General features: G+C 39.8%; 1 protein-coding gene across 1 annotated transcript in view; it reads left to right on the top strand.

Moving 5' to 3' along the window:
- The window catches only part of LOC110155845 (dedicator of cytokinesis protein 3-like), a 166,330-nt gene extending 146,209 nt beyond the window's left edge, over positions 1-20,121 (top strand). Inside the window, 18 exon segments of the mRNA XM_055160298.1 lie at positions 244-337; positions 908-1,056; positions 2,715-2,801; positions 3,163-3,267; positions 4,401-4,542; positions 6,524-6,690; positions 6,773-6,859; positions 7,437-7,616; positions 8,199-8,282; positions 8,390-8,506; positions 9,414-9,514; positions 11,146-11,287; positions 12,374-12,455; positions 12,546-12,664; positions 14,368-14,455; positions 14,528-14,647; positions 15,846-15,937; positions 19,474-20,121. Of these exon segments, the coding sequence (XP_055016273.1) occupies positions 244-337; positions 908-1,056; positions 2,715-2,801; positions 3,163-3,267; positions 4,401-4,542; positions 6,524-6,690; positions 6,773-6,859; positions 7,437-7,616; positions 8,199-8,282; positions 8,390-8,506; positions 9,414-9,514; positions 11,146-11,287; positions 12,374-12,455; positions 12,546-12,664; positions 14,368-14,455; positions 14,528-14,647; positions 15,846-15,937; positions 19,474-20,121 (2,604 nt within the window).
- The last annotated feature ends 2,924 nt before the right edge of the window (positions 20,122-23,045 follow it).

Raw genomic sequence — 23,045 nt, 5'->3', positions numbered from 1 at the left:
GCAAAGGGTGGTTTTAGTTTTTTTGTTTTTGTTTTTGTTTACTACATTCCACATCTGTTCATTCATAATTGTGGTGCTTTCATTTGGAATCTACAATGTAATAGTCATGAAAATAAAAATAAAAATGTAAAAGTGTGTCCAAACTTTTGAGTGGTTGTGTGTTTATACAAGGTCAGGGAAGTGATTGAAATTGTGACATATTCCCTTGTGTTCTTTAAACCATTTTCTTCTCTGTCCTTTTAGAATTTCTACAAATCTGAGATCAACAAAGAGGAGATGTACATCCGCTACATCCACAAACTGTGTGACATGCACCTGCAGGCGGAGAACTACACAGGTACACTGCACGCAACGTGAACAACACTGACTGTAAATAATGCAATGAGATAAAAGAAAGGACATTGTCTGAAAATGTACATAGTTTAATTTACTTGGCCAACTCTGTTATAACTTTCACTCATCAAAAACATGGTTTAAGATGTCATCCATGCATGTTTGAGTAATCTAGCGATCTCTTTTGGGTCCTAGTCAAACCCTCCTTATAGTTAACAGTACAATTCTCTCCATTGTTCAGCCCACAAGCCGACTGTACGTCACCCATGTTCCTGCACAACAATTTTCCATAAATATACAAAAACATAATACAAATCTATGCACTACAACTTCACAAACCTGATGCGTTGTGCAGTTGTTTAATTAGTGAAATGGCAAATAGCAAAGGGAGGGGGAAAAAAAAATGAAATTAATACTCCATAGAAGTGTAATCCCTCTTCTTTAAACTTAACTCAGAGTTGTGATTTTGGTTTGAATATTTTTGTTGGAGCTCATCATAGACTTTCCTTTGGTTTAAATAGTAATGATATTTATATTCCTATTATCTAAACACTCGTCTGTATGCTGGTGACAGAGGCTGCGTTCACTCTGCTGCTGTACTGGGAGCTGCTTCACTGGGATGAGCGTCCACTCAGAGAGTTCCTGCACTACCCGGCCCAGAGCGAGTGGCACCGCAAAGAAGGACTCTGCCGCAAAGTCATCCACTACTTCAACAAGGGAAAGGTACGACTGCTGTTACTCATGTCGCCATAACAACCTGGAGGCTAACGCTAAACCTCTCATTGAAAATAAGTAAATGAAACAATGATCTGATGAATCAGCTTCACAAATTATTTGCACAAAAATTAACAAAGCAGTTTTATTGATGGCTAAAAGGAGGTACAGTCGCAGACGATGTCCTGCCCATCCCCAGGATCAGCCCAAATCCAGTTAGAACTTGTGTAGATGCACTCTGGACCGGCCCATACCTGCTTTAGACCTGTTCAAACATCCTCAGAACCAGCCCAGATCCTGAACCAAGGCTGAACATGTCTAAATACAGACCTGACCTGTTCTGAACCCTGACCTTTCTGATAGAGCCCTGCACCGCGGGACCCGACGCAAAACAGGGCGGCGCAGGACACATTTTGACTCATTGCGGACGTGGGCAGGAACGGGCGGGTGGGATGACAAAGTGTAGTCCTGCAAACTAACAGGACTGTACGAACCAGGACTAAAGCAGACTACTAAAAAAAACAGGACTAAAACAGGACTAAAACCAGGACTAAAAAGCCAGAACTAAAACAGGTCTAAAACAGGACTAAAACCAGGACTCAGGACTAAAACAGGACTAAAACCAGGACTAAAACAGGACTAAAACCAGGACTAAGCCAGAACTAAAACAGGACTAAAACCAGGACTAAAACCAGGACTAAGCCAGAGGACTAAAACAGGACTGACTAAAAACCAGGACTAAAACAGCCAGAGGACTAAAACAGGACTAAAACAGGACTAAAAACCAGGACTAAAACAGGACTAAAAACTAAAAACCAGGACTAAAACCAGGACTAAAACCAGGACCAGCCAGAGGACTAAAACCAGGACTAAAAAACAGCCAGACTAAAAAAACCAGGACAGGACTAAGCCAGACTAAAAAGAAACCAGCAGGACTAAAAACAGGACTAAAACCAGGACTAAGCCAGAACTAAAACAGGACTAAAAGCCAGGACTAAAACAGGACTAAAACCAGGACTAAGCCAGAACTAAAACAGGACTAAAACCAGGACTAAGCCAGAACTAAAACAGGACTAAAACCAGGACTAAACCAGAAATAAAACAGGTCTAAAACAGGTCTAAAATTCTGACTAAAACAGGATTTAGCCAGGACTTAACCATGCCGCCGGACCACCCACCACGCCTCCTCCCAACTCCCTCCAGTCCACAAATTATTGTCCGATATAAACCGGTCCGTGGCGCAAAAAATTGGGGACCACTGTATTTAACAATTCCTTTCCTCTTCTCCGTGTTTGATAGAGCTTAAGAAAGTGAACGTGAACGGGTGGGAGCAGGAGTGGGACAAAATATCACAGATGTGGGCAGGAGCAGGACTGAAAATTCTGTCCCTTGCAGACCTCTACTTTCTGACCTTTCTAGACCAAACCCAGCCCAAACCCAGATTAAGCACTTACAAACCATAAAAAGTTTCAGCCTGTCCAAACTTGTTCATTCCTTGTTCCATCCAAATAAATCCAAACCCAGTTAAAACCAGTCCAAAGTCATTTCTGAACAGTGTGAGTTCCGTCTGCACCAGTCCAAACCCAGTACAGCACCATAAAAACTTTGTCAGAACTCGTCAGAACCCACTGAAAACTTGCCTGGATCTTCTTTGTTCTGTGTTTCAGTGCTGGGAGTTTGGCATCCCTCTGTGCAGAGAATTGGCCTTCCAGTATGAATCTCTGTACGACTACCAGAGCCTCAGCTGGATACGGGTAAGAGAACACAAGAGAAGTTTAAAATAGTAAACGTTTGGTGAATTTATACTGCCATTTTGGACCTTCCCAGACACTTATTTCTGTTAGATGTCTCTCACAAATACTTCAGAGTGCACAGAAACAATCTCTTTAAAGAAAGTTAACCATTTTCCCATCAAAGATTCAACTACAAAGGCTCTAATAATGGAAAATCTACCAGGATTTTGCAGGAAAAATAAATATTAAAACTACAGTGTGTGTACTATACTGACATGATAACTTTTAAAGAAGTCTTTGAGATGATGATGAAGAGGTTGTTGTATAATTAAATATGTTAAAATATGAAACGGGGATGAAAAAATTGTCTCTGTTGCTGTAGAAAATGGAGGCGGCCTATTACGACAACATCATGGAGCAGCAGCGTCTGGAGCCTGAGTTTTTCCGAGTGGGATTCTACGGCAGAAAGTTTCCCTTCTTTCTACGGGTCAGTCCTGATCAACTTATTTCTCTTTATGAAAATAACAATTAACAAACACATTTAGTACAGTATCATGTTGCTATTTTAATCTGTGGGCAATACAATAGCTTTTCTCTTAACCTTTACTTTTTGAAATGGCTTTGTTTGTATTTCTGATGTATTTGTCTAATTAACTGAACTCCACCCAGCGCCACATTTCAAACAGAGCAGCTAAACTGATAGAGTCACTCAAAGAAGACAGGGAGAAAAAAGGAGGAGCGAGGTCTGGAGGTGTAAGGAACAGTGTGATTGATCTAACAAGTATCCACACTCCAAACTCCACCCCTGCAGCCATGTGTTTGTATCAGAAACACATGGCTTCTAATCAGGGCAGTCCTGTGTGACGTCACATAGTACTTGAAATTGCAGAAGCCATTGAATGCAGGGCAAACTTTATCACCAGGAAGCTGCAAATATACCAAGTCTGCACCAAAGTTGCTAAAAAAGTTACTATCGAAAATCTTTTTGAAAATCCACAGGTCTGAACTAGGTATAAACCAGGTCTAAACCAGGTCTAGACAAAATCTAAAGCAGATCTAAAGCAGGTCTAAACAAGGTCTAAACAAAGTCTAAACCAGGTGTAAATCTGGTCTAAACCAGGTCTTAACAAAGTCTAATAAACCAGGTCTAGGTCTAAAGTACATCTAAACCATATCTAAACCAGGTCTAAACCAGGTCTAAACTAGGTCTAAAGTAGGTCTAAACCAGGTCTTAACAAAGTCTAATAAACCAGATCTAAACCAGATCTAAACTTGGTCTAAACAACGTCTAAACTATGTCTAAACCAGATCTAAACCAGATCTAAACCCTGTCTAAACCCGGTTCTAAACCCAGTCTAAGCCCGGTTTAAGCCAGGTCTAAACCAGATCTAAACCAGGTCTAAACCAGTTTAAACCACTTTTAAAGCAGGTCTAAACCAGGTCTAATTCAGGTCTAAACAAAGTCTAAACAAGGTCTAAACCAGGTCTAGACAAAATCTAAACCACGTCTAAACAAAATCAAAACCAGATCTTTTTGTAGATAAAAAATGGTTTTCGTGTTTAGTTCCACTTTAAAGAAAGAAAAACAAATACATGTTTCTGTTTGTTTTGTTTCTCCAGAATAAGGAGTTCGTGTGCCGTGGCCACGACTACGAGAGACTGGAGGCGTTTCAGCAAAGGATGCTGGGAGAGTTTCCACAGGCCATCGCCATGCAGCACCCGAACCAGCCAGACGAGGGCATCCTACAGTGTGACGCTCAGTGTATCCTTTTAACAATGCGTCTTTATAATAATAATATAATGGGACTATGAGAATAAACTTACATCATAGTATACAAAAACTATCCCCCACTAATACAAATTACTTTTTTCTTAGACTTAGACAAATTTTATTAATCCACAATGGGAAATTATTTGGACACAGTAGCTCACACAATACAGTATATTATAATAAAGAGTAAAAATGTAGGTTAGTAGGTAACAGTAGCAGATATACTTTACCTTACTGACCCATCCTTGAATATATTAGTCTGTGGTAAATTGTCAGCAGACTTTGAGCCATAATCTCTGTTAGTACCAAGATGAATTAGAATAGGCTGCTGCATGTCTAGGATTTATTATTATTACTACATTTATCATTTCTACTTGTACAGTGGTCTAAGGCGATTTTCTCCACAGGGATAATAAAGAACACCCTAATACTGAATGCATTATCGAATACATTTTTATTTCTAAATGCCTTTTGAAACCCTCACTGATCAAAACATTCCTTCAGCTACATACAGTATACTGCAAATTGATTCTTGGTGCAGAGTTAAACCAGGGATGCACGATATTGGAAAATTTTGTGATATGTGATATGACTGTTAAGAACTGCAATACCGACATTACTGCAATCTTTTCATTTACTTTTCACTCATCAATAGTTATAAATAAAAAAAAAGTCAAAAAATAATTAAAAATTTAGAGGTGAACTCTGTAACTTTTTGGTTGGGGGTCTGCTCAATAGTTTAAAAAAATAACTAGAAAAACTGGCATTCTAACTGTGATCGGGGTCGCCTCTCCAGAGATCTGACCTGTAACTTGGTTTGGTTTGGTCTACACAAAGATACAAAGGTTTAATACCATATTGTGAAATATTCCAGGCAAAGCAATTACATTTCCATGGAAAAAAAAGCATTTGATCAACCCTCCATCAGAAAAGTTACACAATGCACCTTCAACAGAGACAAAATCAGGACTAAATCAAGGCTAATTTGGAAAATACCTAATCAAATCAATTTTATCTAACATATTCTTTAAAAAATCTGATGGAGAACCTTGGTATTATTGCATATGTAGCTGTATCAGTCGATATTGATACTTTTGAGATATATTATATATTAGTGTTGTAGTATTCGAGACCGGTCTTGGTCTCATCTCAGACGCAAGCACATTTGGACTCGGTCTTGAAGTTACTTGAACTCGGCCTTGTCTCGGACTGGAGATCAGACGCTTGTCAAGTGCAATCTTATTTCATTACGACCGCTGCTTGTACTGGTGTGCAGGACCATGCGAGACTTCTCACTTCAGCCTGTGCTCACGTTTGGAGCCTGCGGACAAAAAAAAAAAAATCTGTACCCACTTTATTCACTTTAAAGCAGTTTTCTGTAAAGTGCCAGTGTAAGTTCTCTTAAAGAAAAGGTTTCTCAAACTGTGGGTCCAAAAAGGGCCACAGAGTGTTTCAGTGCAGTACAGTTTTTTTTGTTTTGTTTTTTTTTAAACTTATTTTATGCCTAAATTAACATTGATCAGATAAAAAGGAGATAGATTCATAAAAACATCGATATATATATGCCAAAATAACTGTAAAATACAAATAAATGTAGAAAATGACAAAGATGGTCTTGATTTGGTCTCAGTGGGCCATGGTCTTGGTCTTGTCTTTGTCTCAACCTTTAAAAGTGTTGTTCTTGTCTCGGTCTCGACCCTCAGAGGTCTTGGCCTTGTCTCGGTCTCGGGACCCTGTGGTCTCAGACTGGTCTTGGTCTCAATTAGTGCGGTCTTGACTACAACACTATTATAAATACTGTATAACCCATCTACTTTGATACTAAGATTGGTAATCCTTGGTTTTTGCAAATACACTCACTGATAACCAAGCATTTTGTACAGACTTATTCATTTCTACATGCATGTTTTATTATTCACACCATTCAGATACAGGTGGTATTATAGATTGAGTCCTTTAACACGTGGCTCAGACTTGCAGATCTACGCCGTGACCCCGGTCCCAGAGAGTGTGAGTGTGCTGCAGATGGAGCGAGTGCCCGACCGCATCAAGAGCTTCTACAGAGTCAACAACGTCCGACGATTCCGTTACGACCGGCCCTTCCACAAAGCCCCCAAGGACAAGGACAACGAGTTCAAGGTACCCACAAAAACTTTGGAATTTACAGTGTTGAGTTTTACTCTTTGGACATAAATAGTAATGCGTATATTTTGTGTTTCAGAGTCTTTGGATAGAGAGGACGACCTTGATTCTCACTCATCCTCTGCCGGGGATCTCTCGCTGGTTTGAGGTGGAGAAGAGAGAACTGGTGCGTGATGTTTTTTTTAGATGAGATTACAGTTGGAGTGAAAAACACTGTGGAAAGGCCGAATGGAAATGTCATAATATTGTTCTATTATTAGTTTAAAGGAACTGTTATGTTTTTATATTAGATATCATAAACTTGAGGTAGCTCTCAGATATGAATTAGACACATTACAGTCAAATAAAGCTTTATGCTGATTTATTTATTGTCTAATTTTGGTGTTTTAGTTTTAGTCAAGATGGTTATCCAGTTTATGTTAAATGATTCACATACAGTATATATCAAAACTTAATCCTCACTTTCCTAACACATCACAGTTTCAGCTGTCAGAGGCTAGAGCGGAATTTTACCATCCCTGTTATCATAATAAGATGCAGGCAGTACACAGTGTCTAAAATCTTCTGGGCATCTTATACAATATTTCAGAAAAATGTTTTTCTGAACTGTGAAACAAAAATCAAACATGAAGCACCAATGGCAAGGCAGCCAATAATATTTTAAAGGCCTGAATGCATTTTTCAAACCTGTGTATAAAAAATAGAGAAGTTTCCAGCTGTAGTGTTGTGTGTGTGTGTATCAGGTGGAGGTGAGTCCTCTGGAGAACGCCGTCAGTGTGGTGGAGAATAAGAACCAGGAGCTGCGCTCTCTGATCAGTCAGTACCAGCACAAGCAGCTGCAGGGCAACATCAACCTGCTCAGTATGACCCTGAACGGGGTCATCGACGCCGCCGTCAACGGAGGCATCGCACGATACCAGGAGGTGGGACAAGCATTTCATTTTGGACATTAAAGTGTGTTGTGGAAAAAAACTCCTTTTGTAGACACTAATGAATGTTGAAGCAAAGATGCTGAGTTTATTTCTTGCAAGAAGTTTATATAGGTTGAAATGACCAGAGGACATACATTTCAAAGTGAGAAGGTGACCAGTCCTATTGAAGTGTGGTCAGATGTGTTCCTGTTGACCTTCATGAGCAGAAGGTTACATGTGGAGTTAAAAAAAATACAAGGTGTGGTTTATTTCAAAGGAGAGAGATGAAAGCCAACTGCTTGATCTGATTTGTATCCATATTCACCTGCCTTGGTCACTTCCAGTCATGATTAACAGGCAAAAGGAAACAGAAGTGTTTACATTGAAGGGTCTTTCTAACTTTAACTACCCAGCCAAATGAGTTTTAGTTACAACACCAAATGTGTTTCTAAAAGATAAAATAATCACACAATATTTTAATTTCCTTAACAAGTGCATTATGTAACTTTTCTGGTGGAGGGTGTGCCAATTCTTGTCTTCGTGGATGTTTTGATTTGACAGAAATGTAATATTTTATACTTGTTGTTTTTTAAGGCTTTCTTTGATAAAGAGTATATCACCAGTCACCCTGAAGACACAGACAAGATCACACAGCTCAAAGACCTCATGCAGGAGCAGGTACGTCCAAATACACATGAAAAGACAGAAATTACACAAAGTTCTGTTTTCACTCAAAATATATATATATATATATATATATATATATATTTTATGTTATTGTTTAGGTGCACATCTTGGGAGTTGGTTTAGCAGTCCACGAGAAGCTGGTGCACCCAGAAATGCGTCCCCTGCACAAAAAGCTCATTGATCAGTTCCAGATGATGAGGACCAGTCTGTGCCATGTGAGTAATAAAACATATACACACATATGTTGTTTTTTAATTACTACTACTACTACCTCTGCTTATACAGTAGTCTCTAAAAACGATGTGGTTGTAAATGTTAAAGATTAAATTTTGTCCAGGTAAATGAACACAAAAAGGTTCTATACGCCACTCAACTTTGATAATGTATTTATTTTATTGTTAATTACATCTATTTGAGATTGTATAAACCCTGAACAATTGCCAGTTAATCTCAAGAGAAGAGTCCTCAAAAACATGAGCGAGATACTGTGAGGCTTACATAAAGGATTTGTGCAATGTCCAAGGGAACTAATTAAACTGAGAGGATTAAGTTCGTTATAAACACTGTAATCTCGGTGGTGTTTTCAAACAGAATGGATCCGGTCTTCTTTCTAATCCAAATAATCATATTGACCTCTCTTGTAACCTCTTTTAACAACATTGTAACTTATTTTTAGACTTTTATTCCTACTTTTTTTTACTTAATTGAAAATGTTATATAACTATTTAAGAATACAATTTTGTAACAAGTGGGATTATAATGTAGTGTAAGGACAAAATGAACACATACTTCATAATAAAAGAACATTTTAAGATAAGAAACCTATTAACACTTATTTTAGGATATTTATTATTATACAACTTTCAGAGACATGATTCATTTTGACCTCAAGAGCTGCTCTCTGTACTGGAGCAAGAAAAAAAAACTGAAATAGATGAGAAAAAACAGGTACAGACCCTTTAATAAAATTTTAATAAAAATATGTAATTAAAATTGTAGGTTTTTATACTCATACAGATATCAAAATGTTTTATTGATTCTGCAATATGTTGCTTGTGTTGCTTTGTCTGGAATGTTTCACAGTATGGCATTAAACATATGTAACCATTTGTGTTTGTAAAGGGCCTGCCTGGTTTGGATAAACTGGGAAACACTCACAGAGGGATCCTGACGGCACACAGCCCCATGAGCCCCGAGAGCTTCAAACTCATGCACCGACACAGGTCTGACACGGACGCTACAATAACTGTCAATCATTATGTTTTATTTGCACTTTACCTTATACTCACTGAGAAACCATCTTGACACATGTTCATTTCATGGACAACATATCGTTTTTCAGACTCTGAGTCACTCTGGAGCATAAGTCGCATCAGCCAAAAAATGCATAATGAAGAAGAAAAAACATATATAAGCCGCACTTAAGTTATAGTAATAATAATAGAACAGAGATCAACAGGCTGTTAACGTCACATATGAACAGTTCTTCAGATAATTATAGTATAAACAACAGAACAAGTTTACCAAACTCTCCATCTCACTCCAAATCACTAAATCCATTAAATTTGTTATCCTCTGTGTCACTTCTGAGTAACTCTGTGCCCTCCGGAGTTAAATGGACCTCCGCTTCCTCTTCTGTGTAGCTGTCGTCAGACTCAGCTTCAGTTCCAGTTAGAATTATTCCGGCCTTTCTGAATCTCGACAGGATGGTTTCGGTTGTGACTGAAGTTCAGGCTTTGTCGATCCATCCAATGACTTCCAGGAAAGTTGCATGGCGCACCCTCCCGGTTACCGTGAAGTTGTACTCTCCATCCCCGCTTTCCACCAGTCCCTCACAAGTTTCTCGCTCACTCCAAACTTTCTTTCTGCTGCTCAATTACCGTTTTCGGCTGAATATTTCACTACTTGCAGCAGGACAGCGGCTCTTTCTGCAGGAGACATGCGCAGTAGAGTGAAGTGACAGTGGTACAGGAGTAATAGGAGTAGCAGATACTGGCACACAAACCTAGAGCGCCTGTGAAAATGTTAATATATAAGTCGCACCGGAGAGTCTACTTTTTCTGCCACCGAGATCCGAGTTGCGCTGTCCCAGGAAAAGGGGCGTGTCATGCGTGTCGCTAGGCAACTTCCTCAGAAAAACGATTCAGAAATATAATCGAATGCAGGGTCATGTGAGGCTCATTCTGCTTTCTGCTTTCTGGTTCTGAGCACCAAAACACCAAATTATAAAATAAATAAATGAGAAATTATGTTTTTTATATATTTAATTAAAAATAAATCAGGATTAGAATAGTTATCAGTAAAGGCTATGCTTGATTTGAAAATGTTTACATGATATCTGGGACGCAGTTAGGTCAAGTTTATGAAAATTTTAAATCAAATTCTTACATACAGTTCCTTTATTTATTGATCCACAAGAGAAATTACTACAGTAGATCAAAAGTACTATATAAAAATATTCTCTCAATCATTCTTCACGACATTCTGCTTTAACTTCACCTGCTGCCACTTTCAAATGATCTAACATACTGTATATGATCCATACTGTTTTCACTTTCATAGTCACTGTTCAAAACTCAAATCCATCTTCTCTTTCTTTCTTTCTTTCTTTCTTGCTCTCGTTCTATTTGTCTATCTATCCATTCTTTTTTTTACACCTCTTCCCAACCATTTTTGCACGTACCATCACCATCCTCATTCCACCTCACGCATGTTTGGGATATTTTGTTTTGGATTTTGCTTCTTGCTCTCCTCCTATCCCTTCCTATACCTTTTTAACTTACCTAACTCCTTCAAAATCACTAAACCCCACCCCAAACTTCAACCTCCCTGCTTGACCTTTTGACCCCTAAAGTCCCATAGCTGTTCTGACCCCGGTGCGCTCCTCGTCCTCTCTCTCTTCTCAAACCTCCAGCGAGACGGGGAACCTGGGGAACCTGCTGATCCTGGCTGACGGTTTGGTGGTAGAACATCCCGAGGATTTTTACAGGATGCAGGTGAGTGTTGGTCAGGGACGCACAGGTCAAAAAACAAATGCTCAGAAGATGAAGGTGGATTTATAGCTCATAGAATTAAATATAATGCATTGTAATTTGAGACTGGTTTGTTTAAACTACAATCATAACTAAACCTGCAGATCGTGGACACACACAAGTTTTTATTACAATTGTAGTTTTTAGAATTTTTTAATTATTTCTCTTCAGATATGCTACACTTATCCACACACTTATCCTGAGAAAATAAAATAATGTTCAGAAACATGATATTGAAGTGTTACTCAAGTGTTATCTGTTTGATGATTTTGAAATTTAAAAATGAAAAACAGTATTTAACTCTGATTTGTGCAGTTTCATAATAGTAATATTTTTACTGCAGGTGTTTAATTTATTTAGTTTTCTTTTTCTCAAATCAAAAGTAAATACTAGGGGTGTAACACTGACCAAAATATCGTGATATTGTATCGTCAAAAGTCTCTCAATAATATCATGGGCCATCACAATATATAGAATCACAACTTTCTTAGTTTAAACTCATTGTTATGGTGCAGCAATAGCTAAAAAAACAGAGGGAACTACATCGACCATGATCCTTTGCTCCATTTCAGTGCAGACTACATGAAGAAATAACAGTTCTACACACTTTTACATCTTAGTTATTTAAGAGGAAAAAGTAGCATATTCACGATTTTGTTCGCCTCCACAAAATATCGCAATAAATATCGTACCGTGAAATGTATATCATGAAAATATTGTTCCATGAGATTTGGATGTCGTTACAGCCCTAGCAAATACTCTTACGTCAACTATTATGAATTGCTTTTCGATGTGTAAACCAAGTATTTTGTGAATTTGTATTTGGAGCAACAATAAGTGGCTCCCCCTGCTGGTGACTGGTTGATGGTGTTTGGTTTTTTAGCCATATTTTAATTTTTTACTTTTATAAAGTACCAGCACACTGTTACCTGCTGTCACTTTGAAAATTTGCTTGTAACTAGATCTGGTCTGTGGAAAAAAAAACAAAAAAAAGGTACAGCTTCTTCATTCATGTTATATTGTCTAATGTTATATAAATGTTGGTTTCAGGCAAGTCCCTCCTCCTCCAGCCTAAACTCCACCCACTCTGCTCCTCCTCAGATGATACACTCCGCCCCCTCCACCATCAGAAGTAAGTGTCACAATAGCTTTACATGTATATTTATCATTACCGCTGCCGCTATTTGAAACTCTGACTCTTGTTGTTGTGTCCTGTTTGTAGTTGGCTCTCCGTCTCTGCCAGACAAATACAGACACAACCGGGAGATGCTGATGCTGCTGCCCCCGACCAGAGAGCGCCCCAGCAGCGCCATGTACCCCAACATCATGGACAACGGACAGGTAACTGATGAGAGGGAGGAAGAGGAGGACAGATTGTGCTTTTTAGACATTTCAGGAAATATAAATAGGAGTTAAGTCCGCTGTGATAAAATGTTACTCCAAGTCTATTTTCAACAAGTTATATTATGATTACTTTAAAATAGGGTGACCAAACGTCCGTTTTTCCCCGGACATGTCTGTTTTTCACGCCCTGTCCTGGGTGTCCAGTTTTTGTTTGTTTTTTTATAAAGTGATGCAAATGTCCAGGTTTGCATTACCTTTCACTGGGGTCATTAAATTGAGCGTCTCTTGTAGCTCTCTGTACTCTCAGAAGGAGTGAGCAGACACAAACAGTCGGTCAGCCTGCAAAATGCCAAAGCGTAAATGTGCATTTAATGATGACTTGGACAAGAAATTCCCCTTTTTCCGTCCTGGTCAGGACAAGTGGGAGGCCATGTGCACAGTTTGCGAGGTGAGTGTAGCTCTGTGTCGAGGGCCCACCCCTGGCAAGGTGTCCGGGTTTTGACAAACGGAAATATGGTCACCCTATTTAAAATATCGTCACATTAAAGCAGAACTAAGTCACTTTAGCAAAAGAGCGCCCCCTGCAGCTCCTTTATGAGAATACACTGAACCTAAATGAGTTTTATGCTATACTGTGGTAGCCTGCTTCATCAGCCAGTTCCACTTCGTGGAAACCGTCTGATGCAGTAGGATTTGTTTGCTCGATGGTAGGCGGGTACTTTTTTTTTCATTTAACCAATTGCTGCTATTTGGTCGTGATGTATGTAATGCGCCGCTAACGGGGCTAACTGGTATATTAAGTTTTTCCCAAATCCCCATAGGAAGAAGGACAATAACGTCTTTCCCCTTGATAAAATTCACCAAACAATCTCTTTGTTCCGGCTTTAAATCCTTGACATCAGGAATCGTTGTGAACACAGAATATATGGCTCTTCGCTGACTGGCTGGTATCCAAACTCGCACTTCCAGGGTTCTTACAAACCGATCTAGTGTATTCTGATTCCTGACGTAGTCACTGGAGAGAAATGAAATTGAGCGGTGGCACTAGGTAGCACCAGAGTGGCTAATACTGTGGAATAGTGCAGCCAGGATTTTTTGCTGGTTACATATTGGGCTTTAAAGCTTTATGGGTATCTGATTTTGAAAGTATGAAAAGAAGAAGTTGGTATTTGTGTAATTTGTCACTTTTTATATTCACATGACAGATTTTTTCCCCTTTAGTACAGTTTTAGCACAGGTAATCAGCTCTTATACCAAAGTGTCATTTCGAGACACACAAGACTTTCTTTGCAGTAGTTGAAATGTTTTCTGATTAAATGAAGTTCAGCTTTTACAAAATATTTAATAAGGGGAAAAAATACATTTACTCGTATTAAATTTAAGCAAATAAAGTAATAAATACTACTCCCTTTGATGACAAACTTCAAAATGTACTCAAGTAAATAGTTACTCCTGTATTTTTTGTGTCAGTATGTATTTAAATCTGCATGTAAAATATTAATTAAGTAGTAGTATTAAGTGATGAAGTAATTTTCCATCATTAACAAAAAATTTTGTTTTATTTAGCAATACCCAGATTTAATTTGTAAATGTCTGTATTCTGTATGCAAAAAGCCCAAGACCACCACAAACATTTTTCAGTATTGTATGTTTTTAACAGTTTGAGATTTTTAACCAAATTTCCAACAAATCTCTTCCAGCCGACCAATCTTCAGAGAGCGTTATTCCACCAGGTGATCGGACCGTGCAAACCGTGCAGTGACCCCAACCTCTCTGTAGCAGACAAAGGTACACACACCCACACAGCAGAAGTAGAACTGCATGTATAGAGCACTAAAAATACTTCTTATCCCCGTGCAGTACTAACAGCCCCCAGCAGCTGGAGTCTGGACAGTGGCAGCAGAGACCCCCTCCCCTTCCTGTCCGCTCATGTGGGGGGCGTCATGGCTCCGCCCGTCCCACCGCGCAACCTTCCCCATGGTAACAACTAATGCTGTTTTTATTTGCATTTTTATTTTATTTGTTTGTTGGATAGCGTATTGATACTTTGCAGCTGACATCATCAACATTCCGTGGGGATGTGAAGCAAAAAGAAAGCACCGCTCTGTCTGAAGCTCTGTTACTCAAGTTAGACTTTAATCTGATCTTTATTTTAACACAGTCTGACTAGAAAGAAGTGACTTGGTTGGAAATATAAGAGAAGATGATATGTGTTCTTAAGCAAGTCTCTCACATAAAATGAGTCAACAGTTTTACAGTTATGTGTAAAATCCCTCAGTCGTCCAGGTAGCATCCATGGCAAAGGAGAAATTTAATTTGTCAACTGGACAAAAGTTTATTTGGTTGAATACGTTTCATAGCTCATCCAAGCTCCTTCTTCAGTTCTGGTCAAAATGCTGGTGGAAACTTCCTTATATCTGCCTGAAGGAAGGAGCTAACTATGGTGAAACTAGTTTCAGAGAAGTTTCACTATAGTAACTCCTCCCTGGAGCAGCTTGGATGAACTGTGAAACATATTTGAGCAAATAAACTTTTGTCCAGTTGACAAATTGAATTTCTCCTTTGCCAGTTTTCCAGTTAGTCACTCTCATCTTTTATCAAAAGTTTTAGACATGTGGGAATTTGGCTTTCGTAGCCTGAAGCCATTCCAAAATTAAGCCATGTAACAAAAAGTGAAACAGACTTTTAGGAACTTTGGACGTATTTTCTATATATTATTAATTGTCTACATAGTTATTATTATTATTATGCCGTAAATAGAACACAGAGTTTCCCACAGAAAATTGGTTAGTGCCTCAGGTGTTTTGTGGAGTGGGTAAAACAGTTTTTAGTGGCAGGATAACTATGGCCATTGACATGCACTAGTCAAGCCCCAGCGACCTCTGCAAATACAAGGACTGGATTGAATATTTTAAAAAAGTGTCTCCACACGTCTCCAACACTCTGGCTCACTATGTCCAAAATTCCAGACTGTCCCTTTAAAATATGACTTGGCTGCCTTAGATTTCCATGAGGTGCGATGACACGACACCGATCTCTGTTGCATTTTACCGGCACCACGTTTGAAAGCCCTCACCCCTCACCCCCTCCTCTCTCCACCTCCCTCTCTCCCTCTCTCCTCTGCTCTTCTCTGCGGCGCTCTCTCTCTCAGTCAGTCCTGCTGTGTCTCCCCCTGTAGGCCAACACCTGTCGATGCACTTTGACGCTTTCCACCACCACCACCAGAGCAGCGAGCTCCCTCCAGCTCTCCCCGCGCGCTCCTTACGAAAGGTACCCCTCTCTTCCTCTCCTCCTCCTCTGCCTCGTCTCTCTGTCTGTCGGTCTGTCTGTGTGTGGATGTTTGCACTTAACAATAACGCTTTACTTGTTTTACAACGAAATCTGCTGTGGGGTCGACTTGAAAATTACAGTTGTTTGTGTTCGGAGTAGGGATGTAACGATATCCAAATCTCACAGTACGATATTATCACGATATACATCTCACAGTACGGTATTTATTGCGATATTTTGAATATCGCTAATATAATTGTAGATGTAGACACTTTTTTTGCTTTTAAAATACCTTGACAAGATTTTGATGTGCATTATTTCCATCATAATCCCAAGAATTCAAGTAAAAAACATATTTCTTCATGTTGTCAGCGCTGAAATGAATCATGGGATATGTAGTTCCCAATGTTTGTAAGCTGTTGCTCCAGTAAAACCATGCATGGAACCTGTAATTCAGTATATTGTGACGATATTATTGTGAGACTTTTGATGATACGATATCACAATATTTAAATTATTGTTACATCCCTAGTTCGGAGTGATTCAAATATTTAAACTCCACTTTTCTTAGCTGTTAAATATTATATCGATGTGTCGTCATTAGAGATATAAGGATATCCAAATCTCATGGTACAATATTGTCACGATATACATCTCACAGTACAGTATTTATTGCGATATTTTGAATATCGCTAATATAATTGTAGGTGTAGATACTTTTTTTAAACTTTCAAAATACCTTGACAAGATTTTGATGTGAATTATTTCCATCATAATCTGAAGAATTCAAGTAAAAAACATATTTCTTCATGTTTTCTGCACTGAAATGAATCATGGGATATGTAGTTGCCTAAGTTTATAAGCCGCTGCTAATATAAAACCATGCATTTAAACAAAGGAACTTGGAATTCGGTATATTGTGACATTCCACGATATTATTGTGATACTTTTGATGATACGATGTCACGATATTTCGGTTATTGTTACATCCCTAATTCGGAGTGATTCAAATATTTTAAGTCTCCTTTTCTTAGCCGTTAAATGTTGTATCAATGTGTCGTCATATTCAATTTAAAATCTACATATCGTACGTATGTCTTTACAATTGACGGTTCATGTCCTGTGGCTTCAGTGTTTCTGTACTATGTAACTTTTTGGATGGGGGTCCGTCACCTGCTTGTTTCTATGGAGATGTCACTGCTCTGCCTGAAATATTCCACAGTATGACATTAAACAGCTCTGCCTTTATATTTATGCAGTTTGGTTCGGTTTGTGGCTCAAAATTACCTAGAAAAGTGGATTTGCCTCTCCACAGATCTGACCTATAATCTGGTCTGGTTTGGTCTCCATGAAGATAGAAAGTTACACAATGCACCTTTAACACTCACTGTGAATTGTGAGAGTTAGGGCCATTATTTTTTCTTGCATAACTATCAGAAAACTCCAAGTAAGTTCGTGTTCTTCCCTGTAGGTGCGCAGTAATCTGAGGAGGTGTATCATTTGTTCAGCAGATTTTCAGTTTTAATTGGCCTGAATTAAACCATGGCTTCTAGTTATGCTGTAAACTCCCACGCTTTAATTAGACAAGATTTACACTTTTACATGATGAGACTTTCCACACTTTTTAAACTCAACTGTAGTCATTTCTCACGCGCTCCACCCCTGCTTTTAAGTTACTTCTGTAGCCACACCTGCCCTGGGGTAGACCGGCAGAAGTGAGGCTGCCAATCTGCACCATGTAGGTTTGGTAGTATTTTGGCTCAGATCACTACTACAAAGGCTGACATTACCTCGAAAGTATAAACAAACAAAACAAAAGCATTAGGTGAGTTAAATTTATCTTAAGATTAAATCAGCATTGCTTCCTCCTACTAAGTTTTGAATCTTTTTCTTAGATTACAACCTATTAAATAATGTTTTAAGTATGGAAACTATATATAACTTTACTTCCCTTCTAAAATGTTAAAATAAAACAACTATACTTATACTTATAGCTTATTTCTGGGATACTACTCAGCTTTTCTGTGCCTTTAAAGGTGTGTTGTGCAACTTTTCTGGGGGAAGGTTTGGCACCTGCTTGTCTTTATGGAGATGGCATTTAAGTTTCGGAGTAATCTAATTAATTACACTCCCTATTGTTACAACGCCGTTATTGTTACTGGGAAAGCGAAGTGGCACGTGGCATTGTGGCATGTACAGGAGCGGGGAGAACGCAGGACAGAGCAGGACCAAGATGACTGGCTAAGTAGTTGTGGGGTGTGGAGTCTCTGATCACGCTGCTTTGTTGTTTCTTTCCCCCACACTTCAGGCTAAATGAGACAAACTCAACGATGAGCCGGGGACATTCAAAGGCAAAGTGGAAATACCAACACTATTTCTCCCTCATTGAAATAAAAGGCAAGAATGTGTATGTTAAGTGTACCGTATTTTCCGCACTATTGGGCACGCTCATAAGCCTCCAACCCCATCAAAAAGCGACTGCGCGCCCCACAATCCAGAGCGCCCTATACACGAATCCACTCGGGTGTCCCAGCATGACTTCAGTAAACTACAAACCCGCACCACCCACAGCGCACGCAAACACGCACGGAGCAGACAGCGACCGCACAGCGAAACACACCCACAGCCACACTCATCACTCCACACACAGAAGGAATAGAACAGAGGAACAAACCGAAAAAGCGAGTGCAATTTGCCACTTCTAGGCACAACTGAACAACTGAGTCACTGCGAACACACCGACAATCCAGCGGTCCCAGACAGCACCCTCCCTACACGCCACAACAGAACAAAGCCCAGAGTCACCGTGAACGCGCCAAACAAAGTCCCACTCACCCATCAAACTGTTGTGTTTCGTTTAATGCGCCTTATAGTCTGGTGTGGTTTATTTGTGAAAAAAGTTCGAAAATAGACCATTCAATGACAGTGCGCCTTATAATCCAGAGCGCCTTATAGTGTGGAAAATACGGTAATTGTGCCCTGGGAAAAAAAATTCTGTCTGTGTCTGCCTCAAGTAACTCGAATCTAATGAATCACATTGTCACCTCTCGTTGCTGTTCACCTCGAGCCCCTGCACAGTGAGCGTGATAGTATATAACATGAAAAATAACTGGATAATTACTTAGCTGAGTATGGGGGAAGTCATTTGAAATGGTAACTAATTAACTTTAAAGTAAAATGCCCAACACTGGATGCCATATATACTATACTATAGGCTACATTACAGGTTAAATCTGTGGAGAGGCGCACCTGTTCACAGAGAGAATTGTATTTTTGTGCAATAGGAAATAGGTGTGTTTAAAATCATACCATGGAACATTCCAGGCAAAGCAATAACATCTTTTTGGAGATAAGCAGGTGATGAACTTTCCACCAAAAAAACTGCGCAGTGCATCTTAAAGTGACATAGAGTGCACCCCATCTTTACTTGCCATGCCCCTACTCTCTTCCCACAGCTTTATCAACTGAACTACATTAAACATAAATGTGAACATATGAGCCATACTGACCTGTCCTCACCCGTTCTCTCTCCACAGTCGCCTCTGCACCCTATACCTGCCTCGCCCACCAGTCCTCAGTCCGTCCTGGATGGCAGTAACTCCACCTTATCGGGCAGCGCCAGCTCCGGTGTGTCCTCTTTGAGCGAGAGCAACTTCGGGGGCACCTCTTCCGACCCCTCCGCCAGCCGCACCGACACCCTTGACTCCGCCCCCAGCAGCCAGGCCTGGACCACCGACCAGGAAGACTTGGACTCGCCCTACCAGCCCGTCCGCTACAGCGTCTCCGAACCCGTGGTGTTGGACGGTGATAAACAACAGCCTTGCCGCAGCCTCTCCGCCCCAGGAACGGTGACCCCTCTCCAGCCCGGAATTCAGATCATCCCCCCTGGTATGGTGGCTCCGGACATCCTCCACCCGCCGCAGCATCATATTTACTACCAGCAGCACTTCCCGCACTACATCCCCCACAATCCTCCGCTCTACAGTCTCCACGAGCCACCCGCACTCCCGCCCAAGCCGTACGTCAGGGAGGGGTGCATACCGGAGGAGGAGGGGCTAAGCACGCAGTCCCCGCCCCCTCCCGCGCCCCGGCCAATGCCACGCAAGATCTCGCAGCCAATCATAGCGGCGACTAAGGAGGAGCAAGCGAAAGTGGCCTGGGAGCACGGAGTGAGACATGAGTAGAGTGTACCCAGGGACTCAAATGAGTGTAGTGTAATATACAGAGTGACCAGAAGGGGGCAGAAGAGGGCTCTCGTAGAAGAGTCCTGCATGGGTCCTGTTTTGGAGACCTGGACCGCCCAGACCCTCGCAGTACAGGACCACACATGCCCATTAACCCGTGATTATATCAAAGTTAAACCCGAACCCGCCCAGACTCGTTAATATTCCACCCATTACCCGCCCACGCTCGAGTTAAATTGGGGTTAGCCCATTAGTCCGACAGCCCAGTAGTTCAGGACTGAACCAGGACTGAACCAGGACTGAACCAGGACTAAACCAGGATTAAACCAGGACTGAACCTACACCGTGTCATTGGCAGATTATAAATATATACACACTGCAAACCACAGAGCCGATCTCCAGGACAGCACCAGGTATATACTAGGACTTAACCAGGACTAAACCAGGTTTAAACCAGGACTTAACCAGGTCTAAACCAGGACTAAACCAATGTCATTAGCATAAATGTATACACGCCGCAACTTCTGAGCTGATCACCAGGACTACACCAGAACTGGACCAGGTCTAAACCAGGTCTAACCCAAGACTTAAGCAGGTCTAAACCAGGACTAAGGAGCGCAGCCACAGAGCTGATCACCTCCGCTGATGGTTTTATGTGATAAAAACACTAAAGTCTCTCTCAGTCTTGTCTGCCATCGTTCCAGGAAGAGACCAGGAAACGGGACTTGTTTCCAGGGCAACGGATGTTCTGGACTTGTCGTTCATTTGATTCACCTGACCCGCCCGTGTGTAATCACTACCCGCCCACATACCTGCACTTAAATTCCAAAGTGTTAAAACTCACCCGTTTCAGCAACATATTTGCGGGTTCCCGACTCGGTGCAGGACTGATAGAGCAGGGTCAGTAAGGGAAGTTTGTGGGTGTTAAAGGGCGCAAGTAAGGTTTTTGGGCAAGTTTGAGTTGTATAGTAAGTAAAAGTGTATGGTGAACTCTAATGACTTTAAACATGACTTTAAACTTTTAACAAAAATGTTGGTGCCAAGTAGTTGCCAAAATTACTGCCCCAACAACAGGTCCTATATTTTGCAAATTATGTTAGAAAGTCCTGAAAAACAGACCTGGAGTTGTGATTTGTTTCATTCACACCTTTATTATTAATGTTCACCTCCAAAGCTCAAAATTCTCTGTACTACGTTGTGAATTCATGCAGTGGTAGTTTTCACGTTAACCTTTTACCTTTTACCTTTGTTTAGTAGAGACTGGCAGTTTAAAAACACAGTGGAGCACTTCCTGTATTACCACGTCACAAAGTAGAACAGAGTGCTTTCTGTTTGAGAGAAGAACACATCCTAAACATGCAGGATTTGTGAGTTAAACATGTGAGAAAGAAACAAAAAAAACAACTTCGGATATACAAGCATTTTGATGAGGAAACAACATTATAACATTGATCAGAAAATAATGTAATCTGGACACTTTAAAACAACAATTCTTTATGATATGAAGGCGTAAAAAAATGCAAAAGAAAGAAGTTGAAAGCAAAACTACAAACTGGACGGTCATCGTGAGTATTCTTGCTTTTGTGATGCTGTTTTTAACCTCTTTGGAATAAGGGATTTCTTTCTGACTCATGCATCTTTGACTAGACTCTGCCCCCTTGTGGTCACTAAAGGAATGCCAACAAACTCAACATGAAGAATACACAACTTTTCATTGCATTATCAAACATTTATGACAACTATTATCAAGTCTATTGCTATTAAAGGTTTGTATTTAACGTCATAGTCACTGCATTGACATATTAATAACTTATTTTCAACAAAAAAATGGCATCTTCTTGCAACAGAACAGGCTGCACTTTAAACACTTCAGAGCACCAAATCATTAAATTATGTTTATTAAAGCCGCACTATGTAACCTTTTTGGTTGGGGGTCCATCACCTGCTTGTTTCTATGGAGATGTCATTGCTCTGTCTGTTATAATGTTCCACAGTATGACATTAAACAGCTCGACTTTACATTTATTCAACTGCAGGTGGTTTGAAAACTCTGACCTGTAACCTGGTCCGGTTTGGTTTCCATGGAGATAAAAAAAAGTTTAATTCCATACTGTGAGACATTCCAGACAAAGAGACAACATCTCTACGGAGAAAAGCGTTTGACGGAGCCTCCACCTGAAAAGTTACACAGTGCGCCTTTAACAGTATATAGAAACACATTTTGATTTTTAAGGATGTTGAAAATGGATCTGAAATTAAACTGTAATTAAACACTAAAATTTTAACGCACAAACTTGTTCTTCCACTACAACAGCCACACACGTAAAACAAGCCATGTCTCGCACTTTTCAGATTTGTCGACAAAACAAAAAGAAAATAGTTATATTTTCAAAACACAATTACTGTACATAGATAAGCAGTATATATAGCATTGTATGGATATGAATTTTTATTTAATCCACATATTTTGATGGTAAAGTGTGGAAATATGCAAGAATTTTCAGGCCCGAAGTAGCTGCAAAAAGGACTTGATGGAAAAGCAAAACGGACAATTCTATGAACTTTGGGTGACATTTATAGATAATAATATTCACTGTACTTTTTTATAGTAATATGTAATGACTACATTTTATAACCTGGGTTTTGTATGCATGTATTTCAATGCAGAGACTCAAGGCACACAGTACACGCACTGATGTTTGTGACTTGTTTTTATTTGGTTTGTAATTGTTTTTATTTTGTTTAATTGTCATTTTTTATTGTTGCTTTGAATTTGAATTTTAGATTTTGTTATTTTTTTGCTACCACTCTAAACTATGCTGCGCTTTGAGCCATAGAAGAATTATTGAAAAGCAGATATAAAAACTGTAATTCACTGAAATGAACAAAAATATGTGAAATAAGTTCTAAAATTTTAACAATTT

The sequence above is a fragment of the Boleophthalmus pectinirostris genome, unplaced genomic scaffold, assembly GCF_026225935.1.
Source record: "Boleophthalmus pectinirostris isolate CB_2022bp ecotype Guang Dong unplaced genomic scaffold, ASM2622593v1 HiC_scaffold_3, whole genome shotgun sequence".
NCBI lineage: Eukaryota > Metazoa > Chordata > Actinopteri > Gobiiformes > Gobiidae > Boleophthalmus > Boleophthalmus pectinirostris.
This window is presented reverse-complemented; position numbering and strand designations above follow the sequence as displayed.